Source organism: Lutra lutra, chromosome 8 (genome assembly GCF_902655055.1).
Source record: "Lutra lutra chromosome 8, mLutLut1.2, whole genome shotgun sequence".
NCBI classification, from domain to species: domain Eukaryota; kingdom Metazoa; phylum Chordata; class Mammalia; order Carnivora; family Mustelidae; genus Lutra; species Lutra lutra.
The window spans coordinates 60537021-60546585 of record NC_062285.1 but is presented as its reverse complement, the minus strand read 5'-3'; the positions used below and the strand labels follow the sequence as shown (position 1 = coordinate 60546585).

General features: G+C 56.8%; 1 protein-coding gene across 1 annotated transcript; it reads left to right on the top strand.

Moving 5' to 3' along the window:
• Positions 1–1131: 1131 nt before the first annotated feature.
• SLC48A1 (solute carrier family 48 member 1) lies at positions 1132–9018 on the top strand. The gene is made up of 3 exons (XM_047741711.1): positions 1132–1374; positions 7030–7197; positions 7805–9018. The coding sequence occupies exons 1-3, from the start codon at positions 1239–1241 to the stop codon at positions 7939–7941; spliced, it is 441 nt and encodes a 146-aa protein (XP_047597667.1). The 5' UTR covers positions 1132–1238; the 3' UTR covers positions 7942–9018.
• The last annotated feature ends 547 nt before the right edge of the window (positions 9019–9565 follow it).

Below are 9565 nucleotides of genomic sequence, written 5' to 3'. Positions count from 1 at the left end.
CCAAGGGTCTGACGCTTAACCAGCTGAGCCACCCAGGTGCCCCAGATCATCCAGATTCTTAGTCACAAGTGTCCTTAGGAGGGGAGTGGGAGGGAGCAGAGTCATCAGTGGAGAAGGTGTGACAACAGTAGCAGAGGTCAGGGTAATGTGATTGTTAGCTTTGAAGATGAAGGAAGAGGGCCATGAGTCAAGGAATGAGGTGGTTATAGAAACTGGAAAAGCAAAAGAAGCTGATTCTCCCCTCCAGCCTCCAGAAGCAGGGCAGCCCTGCCATCTCCTTGGTTTTAACCCAAGGAGACCTACTGTTGGACTCCTCACCTGCAGAACTGTGGGAGAATAAATATTTGTTGCTTCAAGCCATTTGATTTGTCATGATTTGTTAGAGCCACAAAAGGAAACTAATAGGGATACTGGCTACTTATTTTGTGCAGGGATGTGATGATGGGCCTCCCCAACCAGATTATATGTGCTTGAAGGCTCTGTGTTATCTTCGACTTTCTCTCCCAGCTCCCAGGAGGAAGCCGGCTCACAGGGGAAGCTCAATATACTCCTGTATAGATTTTGAGAGTGGGGGTGATGTTTGGTAGGGATTTGGGGTGGGGGTGAAGCTTATGGCCGTGAAAGGAAGGGGAAGCTGTCAGCGCCAGTCAAGTGTTTGAGGTTAAGAGGTGATGGTCACAGTGCAGGGGTTCTCAAATGTCAGTGTGGAGAATCCTCTGAGATGCGCACGACGTCTGGGGGAGGGCACCTGGTTGAAAGGGACAAGGTGGAGGGAATCCTATTCACTGTGTACTTGCATGTTTCTCAATTTTTACATCTTAATTTTTAAAGAGAAATTTAAATTTGAAAAGAGAATTGTGATCAGAGAGAAAAATTTTGAAGTCCTCGCCGCTCCTGACTTGTGTAAATGTAGATTTCCGGGCCCCGCCCAGCCCCGAATGTCTCGACAGGGTAAGTCTGAGGATGAGCCCGGGAACGTGACTTTTTTTTTTCCAGGCACCCCCAAACAACCGGGAGGTCCCAGCACCTCACTTGGAGAAGCTCCAGCCGCGCGGCCCGGGTTCCGGGCGCGGGCGGCCTCCGGCCGGGGAGGGCGCTGTGCCCGCGGCGCGGGGGGCGGGCCGGGGGCGGAGCGCGGGGCGGCTGGCGGCTCCCGGCTCCCCGCTCACGCCCCGGCTCTGGCCCTGCACCTGTGACTGTCGCGGCGCTTGCCCTCCCCGCCCCGCGTCCGCAGCCCCATGGCCCCGTCCCGCCTGCAGCTCGGCCTCCGCGCCGCCTACTCCGGCCTCAGCTCCGCGGCCGGCTTCTCCATCTTCCTCGTTTGGACCGTGGTGTACAGACAGCCGGGGACGGCGGCCATGGGGGGGCTCGCAGGTACGCTGGGGCGCGCGGGGGTTGGCTGCGGGGGGAGGGCGCGGGGTCCCGGCTACGGGCGCGCGGCGGCGGGACGCGCTGTCGGCTGCTCCAGGAGGCTCCTCGCGGGCGGCGCTTCCCCGGGGACCGGGGCGGGGGAGGCTGTTTATCCAAAAGCGTCGGTGGGAAGCGCAGGCCCCGCGCGGGCCCGGGCGCCTGCAGGAGAGGATGCCCTCCCGCCCCCCGCCGCCACAGCCGTTGGCACCCGCCTGCCGCGCCGCCGGCCCAGCCGCCCGGTGACAGCGTCCTCCCTGCGTGCCCGCCGGCCTGCCACCCTCCGCTCGCGCCCCTTCCCTGGGGGCTGGGAGGGAGAGGAGGAGTAAGCCGAGAGGGCCGGGGAGGTCCTGGGGAAGCCCATCTTCTCCCGCCAGCGCGGACCCCACCTCCAGCAGAGCCCTCAGCCGAGTCCAGGGAGGGGGGACCGCGCGAGGGAATCGGGCAGAAAGTGGACATTTTCTTCCCATCACGGTGTCTCTGCCACCCCTCCGCTGTGGCTCCTCGGCCAAGTTCTGCTGAAGCCTGTGCTAGTGCCTTTTCTGGACTTTAAAGAGCAGAGGGGAGGCGAGTGCTAGAGGGAGAGCGTCAGGTTGCTGTTGGAGACAGGATCCTCACCAATGCTGTGTCTTCACTGTGCACCAGCGGACACCCAGTGAACCTCTCTGGGTTGCAGAATCCGTGTGAAGACAAAACATATTATTCCTACTCAACAACATTTTTTCTGAGTACTTTCTCTGTGTCAGTCACCGTGTTAAGCAGTGTTTCCATCATCTTGTTTCATCTTTACGTTAGTCCTATGCAGTGGGCATTATTATTGTGCCCATTTCACAGACAAGGCTTGAACTGAGGCTAAGAGTAAATAAATAGCTTGCCCGGGGCTACACAGCTACACGAAACAGTGTGTGGGGGGAAGAACTTTGGGGAAAAAAGTACGTGTAATGATATTACTTTTACGTATGGTGATCTCATTCCATTCCTAAAATCCTCTGCCCCAGAAAGCCGTAGGTATACTCACTGAAAGAAACTAGACTTAGTCGTTGCCACCAAGCCTACTGAGGGCTGTCCCTGGGTAGAGAAGGAACGGGAGGTGTGATTTCTGCCTTAATAGAGGGGCATACAGAGCTGTAGCCTGAGCAATGCCCCACAGAGTCCTTGGGGGGCACCCTGGCTGGGCTGCTCTCAGGCCTGCCTAGATCCCCCCCAACCCCCACCCGTGGGTTCCTGCCCTCCCTGGAAGCAGCCAGCCCAGCATTGCTCAGTTCTCTACAGACCCCTGGCTCCCCTCTCCCCCCGTCCAGCTGCTCTGTTCCTCAAGGTTCTCTCCTTGCAGTTTTGTGTGTTTGCTCCTGGGAAGGAGGTGTCTTCCAGCGAGGGCCTGTGGCCACAGTGACACCTGAGATGGAGGGGCTGGTGGGGTCAGAGGAGGGAGGGCTGTCCCTGGGATCCGAGCTGGTGTTGTTAGAGTCTGGTCCAGAGGAGCTGAGCCCGGTGGAGCTGAGTGGAGCCGAGGCCTCCTGGGCCTCAGTTTCCTCATCTGTAAGAAGTGGGAGGAGACACCACTGAAAGAGGTGATCTCGGGGACCCCCTCCAGGGACAGTTTAGAATGATCTGCAGCGATCATCCCACAGCTGCCTCTCAGGAGGCTGTGGAAGAGGCCCCGTAACTTGGGCTCCAGGGAGTGTGGGCTGTCCCTCTGACCTGAACCCTGCCCTCTCTCCCTCCCCGAAGGCTTCCCTTAGCCTCTGAGGCAGGCCAGCTGTGCAGCTGCCTGCAGGGAGAGAAGCACAGGCAGCAGCAGCTGGAGCAGGGCCTGGCGCCTCCCAGGCAGTCTGGGCTTGTGGACGACAGGGAGGTGGCAAAGGATGAGCCATGCCGCTTGGCAGTGGTGGGTCTTCGGGCAGGCAGAGGGCTGGCCAGGTCAGAGCCACCAGCCCTCCCTACCTCGAGTGGGTTCTGAGAAAGTCTGTAGCCAGTCAGCCATCTTCCTCTTTCGGGGGAAGCATCAGCAGATTTACTGACTTGTGAGCACCCCACTTCTGACTCGGCATTTTCTAGCCCAGAAACTGCTGAGTCACCAGAGGGCAGCCCCATCATGCTCCTTCTCCCCTGCATACCAGGCTGATGGGGGTGCTGGTTTCTAAGGGAGTGTCAGCCCTGGGGCCCCAGGGGCCATGGGACGAGATGCACTGTCTCCCATCCTGGCGGGTGTCTGGCAAGAAGCCGCTTGGAGGAAAGGCAGTTGCAGAGAAAATGGTTTTGCCCTGGGAATCCTGGGGAAACACTCTCGTTCCAGGTCTAATAGACCAAGGAAAGGGGAAAATAATTGAAAAAGTTGCCCCAGGAGTCTAAATGGCTTTGTGTTCTTCCCACATGACCCTGGGAGTGAGAGGAGCCCTGGGGCTCGGGACCTGGCTTTTCCCCAGGCTGGTGTAGAGCGCAGAGGTGCATGAACAGACTGGGGCCCTGGCCCCAGGGTCCCACCTGTCTGAGTTTCTCTGTGGGCCCCTCTGTCCTCCTCCCAGCTCCTCATCTCCATCCCAGGCCCTGGTGATACTCTCACGGGCCAGCTCTGACCCTTCCTTGCCCTTGGTCTGCCAGCTGTGAGCCCCCAGTGGAGCAAGGGCTCTGCTCATTGAAGTGGTGCGGTGGGGTGGGGGGCGAGGGTGAGTATGCAGCTGGGTGGGCCTGGGGAACTGACCATCCTGCCCAGAGTGTCCTCAGGAAGAGAGTAAAACTGAGAGACAATTGCTTCCTGCCTGAGGTGTGGGAGGGGACCAGTCGGGGGTCCTGCTCCCTCACTGCCCACCTTGGAGGAGCTCCCTGGTCCAAGGACAGCTGTGGGAGCCCGGGTGTGTAAGAATGGACCTGCTGGCAGAAGTGGCTTGTGTTTATCTGGAGGCAAGACCTATGCGCAGGGGAAGTGAGAGGTGGTTAAGGTTGGGCCTGCTTATTAACAAAGAACTAGTACACGGGACACCCAAAATGGCCATCTTCCTTTTCCTAGCCCTTTTTGGCATGTGGGTGTATGGCCGTGGAGGGGGGGTGTCTGGGGGCACTCCTGCAGCCGGCCAGTGGACCAACACATGGCATTTCCACAGGCCCCCATTTCAGCATTTCCTAACCCAGAAATTGCTGAGTCACAGAGGAATTACTCTGCCCTCCTTATTTTTCTCCTAAGCTGGCTCCAGGATCTTCGGGTGGTGGAGGATCTCTGAGCTCATCCTGTCTAGCCCCTCCATGCCACTCCAGGCCCTCCATGGAGTACTGAGCAGACAGAGGGTGGGTGGCGCTGTCCCAGACAAATGCCCATCTGACTGTCCTGGGATGCACTCAGGAACAACATGCCTTCTTCCTGGGGCCCTTTAAGGACTCACACACCATCCCCAGATGAACACTTAGGATGCACGTGAGAGGTCTGGGAAATGCTTCTGGGCACCTGCTCTAGATCGTGTAAGGTGTAAGCGGAAAAGCCGGGAGATCATATTTCTGCCCACCTCCGGCCTGCTCTGGCTTCCTGTCTCGGCGGGGATGGAAAGACACTTGTTCCCAGTTCACCCTGATCTCAGGAGTGGCGGGACCCATGTTGCAGGCCCCAGGCCCCCCACAGAAGGAGGGGCAGAGCTGGGAGAGCGTGGGTCAAACAGGGTGGGACAGGAGGTGGGGGTTGGGCAGCTGGGAGGGCTGAGCCCTCGCTAGGGTGGGAATGGCTGAGTTTCCAGGCTGACAGAACCTTTGGGCTCACCCATTTTCTAGACGGGGAAACACCAAGGCTCTGAGAGGTCACGAGCAGCACAGCAGTGCCAGGCCCCAGACTTCCTGGCTCACAGTCCCGTGGCTTTGTGTCCCACGCCAGGCTGCCCGAATTGTGACAGCTGCCAAGCTGATAACCAGAGCCTAGTTCTGTGACCATGCCCTCTGCCCCTGCCAGCCTCTCTTCCCTCCTAACTTCAAAAAGAGAGAGAGAGAGAAATATCTTGGGCATATAAAAAAGGCTAGAGGATTTCATTAACTCCCTTATACTTAGCACTCAGTCTAAGAAATAAAATATTACAGACCTAGTGAAAGCACGCTCCTGCCCCCATCTCTCATCCACTTCCCGTCTTTCTGGCCCTTGCTCAAGAGAACCATTTTCCCCAACCAGATGCCCGCCCTTCCGACACCCAGATGCTCCTCTGCCTGTAGGGTGTGCGGCTGGCTGCCTGCTGGAAACGTCTCCCGGTGGCTCTGCCTCTTTCCTCATTCCTTCCTCGCAGGGACCTGTGGCCCTGCTGTGGGCACTTGCCAGTGCGACATAGTTGTCCCACTCCTGGGGCTGTGCCGGCAGGCACAGCCTGGCACTGAGGGTATTCATTGTATCTGCTGAGCAGCAGCTGGCATCTGGGAAAGTGCCCGGCCAGGCCCAGAGGGCAGGCCCTGGAGAGGCTGGGGGCATCTGGCCTGTCCTCTCAGCAAACCAGAGGGAGTGACATGGTCAAGAGCAAGAGGGCCACTTGGGTGCTGAGTGGCCTTGGGGGTCTCACTATTGGGCCTCTTCACTCTGCAGGAGCAATCCACAGAGTTCTGAAAGGGCCCCATAGGCCTCAAGCCCAGCCATAGGCCTTGGAGGGGTGGGAGGGCCCTCTGTAGGTGGTAGCAGGTTCTGGAAAGCAGGCCCAACTGCAGTGATTCCCAAACCTTCTGATGTCCGGACCTCTTCACATGCTGGAAAAGTAGTGACACCCCAAAGAAATCTTGTTTGTGGGTTATATGTCTCGATGCATACCATACCAGAAATTAGGACACATTTGCAAGCATTTATTTTTTTAATCTAAACATTTCAGTTGTTGTTTATTGTCATCAAATATCCAGTGTCCTAATTTTTCTGCTTGTTTCATAACGTTTTTAAAAAAATTTTTTAACTTAAATTCCATTAATTAACATATAATATATTATTTATTTCAGGGTTAGAGGTATGTGAGTCATCAGTTTTCTATAATACCCAGTGCTCATTACAAGCATTTTAAAGTAATATGAAAAATAACATTGTGTTAGCATACATAATATATTTGTATAAGAAATAGTCATGTTATTTATTTTTTTATTTTTATTTTTTTTAAGATTTTATTTATTTATTTGATAGAGATCACAAATAGGCAGAGAGGCAGGCAGAGAGAGAGAGAGGGAAGCAGGCTCCCTGCTGAGCATAGAGCCCGATGTGGGGCTCGATCCCAGAACCCTGAGATCATGACCTGAGCTGAAGGCTGAGGCTTAACCCACTGAGCCACCCAGGTGTCCCAGTCATGTTTTTTTAAAACAAAAAAATGAGGGGGAAAGAATGGCATGGTTTCCTATCTTTGCAAATCACTTTAACATCTGGCTTAACAGGAGGCGGTGGATTCTTTTATCTACTTTTGCATTCAAGTTGGTGATGCCAGAGGCCTTGTAGCCTCCAGAACATTCCACTCAGGGGTCAGAAAGCAATGAAAGTGGAAAGCCAACATTACCTTAGTAATACTATGCAAACAGCACTGGCCTCTGGGGCCAAAGGGTCCTGGGAGGTCCCTGGGGTCCCCGGGCTGGAGGCCAGGTGAGGAGGCAGGGGAAGGGCGGCTCCCTCGGCTGACAGGTCTGTCCCCGCAGGTGTGCTGGCGCTGTGGGTGCTGGTGACACACGTGATGTACATGCAGGATTACTGGAGGACCTGGCTCAAGGGACTGCGTGGCTTCTTCTTCGTGGGCGTCCTCTTCTCGGCAGTGTCCGTTGCCACCTTCTGCACCTTCCTTGTGCTGGCTGTCACCCGACACCAGAGTGAGGGCGGTCAGGGAGGGAAGGGCGTGGGAGGGCCAATGGGGGACTTAGGATTCTGGTCCTGGTTCCAAAGCTTACGTCCAGGGAGCTTGGGCAGCCCACTTAACCTGCCCATGCCTGGGTTTTCTCAGTGAGGGGAAAGCAGTACCTAGACGACCCCCCACCTCGGGGTGGAAGGATTCACTGAAATGCGTGGGAGGTGTTGCGCTGGGTGGGCTCTGCAGGTCGGCAGCCCAGCCGGCAGTTTTTATTAGCTCTAGGGGTTGGTCTTTCTGCCCAGCTCTGGGATGGGAGCGCCCCCTGGTGGCTGCGGCCAGCAAGTAAGCTAAGGCCCTTCCTGCTCCTAAGGAGTCTAAAGCTTCCAGCAGGGTGCAAGTGGCCCAGGGTCAATGTAGAAGGGCAGAGTAGGTGATACAGAGCCGGGATTGGCCAGCTCTGACCTTCCCTCAGCCCCACGGCCTCCTGCCTGCAAACCCCAAATGCTCTAGAAGTGCTTATCACATTCCACCTCTCCTGGTGGGGAGGGGTGGCCCTGGGCTTGTGGCATGGTGGCCGGGGTCCAGGGCAAAGCCCTCTCAAGTCACCGTGGGGTTCCTCTCCCCTGCAGGCCTCACGGACCCCAACAGCTACTACCTCTCCTGTGTCTGGAGCTTCATTTCCTTCAAGTGGGCCTTCCTGCTCAGCCTTTACGCCCACCGCTACCGGGCTGACTTTGCCGACATCAGCATCCTCAGCGATTTCTGACCCACGGGGTGAGGCTTCTATACCCTGGGGGTCCTCAGGACCTGGACTCAGCCTCTGAGACACTGGGCAGGCCTACCGCACCCCCTGGACACCCTGGATCTGCGGCAGAAGAAACACTGCAAGAGGACTGCGGTCTCCTAGGAAGCTGTCCTGTCCCCTTTGCGGGACACCTGGGTGTGGTGGAAAGGGGTCCTTCCTGCCATGTTGCTCCTCATCGGCCTGGCTGGGGGGCAGCTTTAGACCTTTTCAGATGGATCTATTTTCTTAGCACTCAGTGAGGAATCTTTGTAAGCAGGGCCAAGGCAGTGAGTCGAGGGCTAGGGCAGTGAGCCTTGACCTCTGCCTCGGGGCACTCTCCCTCAGGCCAGGCTGAGAACCTGGGAGTCAAGTCAAGTAAGGGGTCTCTACGGGAGACCTCCCAACCCCAACCCCAGCCCCTCATACTGTTGTCTTTTGAGAGTCAGGTAGCCTAACCCCTCAGTCCCAGGGATGGCAACACTTGGCTCTCTTTTCCCAAGGCCTGGGGACCTAAGTGGAGAGTTGAATGTCCCTCTCCTGGCCCAGGGCTGGTGTCCCATGAGTGTGCTGGAGCCAGTCATCTCCTTCACCACACCACACACCCCAAAGCAGGACTCCCTGAACAAGGCCAGACTAGGTGTCTGGGAAAGGTGCCCTGCCCCAAGAAGGGCTCCGGGGAAGGAGGCAGCATGGCACAGGCTGGAGGGAGCCCCGCAGATCTGTGCCCATGCACCCACAGCCCTGTATTTCCATCACTTCTCACATGTATCACCCCTGGCCACGAGATAGTCCTCTACTCCCCCACTCACTGCCCTTTGCCTAGAGCTCTCGTCTTTGAAAATCTCCCTTCTGAAGGACAAAATCTGCTTTTCTGCCTATACACGGGCACAAGGGCTCACTAACTCAGGAGGGAACTATTGTTACATACCCCTTTTTACGTTAGGTTGCCATTTTGCACGGTCTGCCCTTTTCCCCCCTGATATGTCCTGCCCTTCAGCTCTTTTGCCTTATCTGTGTCACTGTCACTTTAGCAGAAATACAGCGGCCATTTGTACCCAACAGCCTCTGGTGGTTTCTTGTGGTGTACTCTTTTGGGGAGTTGGGGTGGGGTGGGGCGGGTGCTGTGGGAGTGGCCAGCGGGAAGGGTGGTGGTGGCCAGTCTCAAGGTGTCTCAGGAGACCGTCTCCTTAGCTCACCTTGTGCCCTGGAAGGCAGAGGGGGCATCACTGACTTGGGCTGGAGGCCCTCTCCCTCTGGGCACTCTTGGCATAGGAGAGCCCAGCAGCCTGACTCTCAGGCCGTGCCGGTCAGAGCAATGGTGCTCAGAGGCACAGCCTCAGCACAGCACCACTGGTGACATTTAGTGTGTCACCCAAGAGGCCAGGACAGACGGGAAGGAGGCAAACCTACTTCCCTTCATGCTCTCCCCAGCTGAGGGCTTGAGGCCAGGTCTGAGGTGATGAGGCTGCTACTCCTACGGGCTCAGAACTAGAAAGACCGGCGCTGGCAGCCTGGCACTTTCCTCTCTGGTGACTGAATGAGCTTGTCCCAGCCTGCTGCCTTGTGCATGATCTCTCCTGGGCTCACTACCTGTTAAGGAGTCATG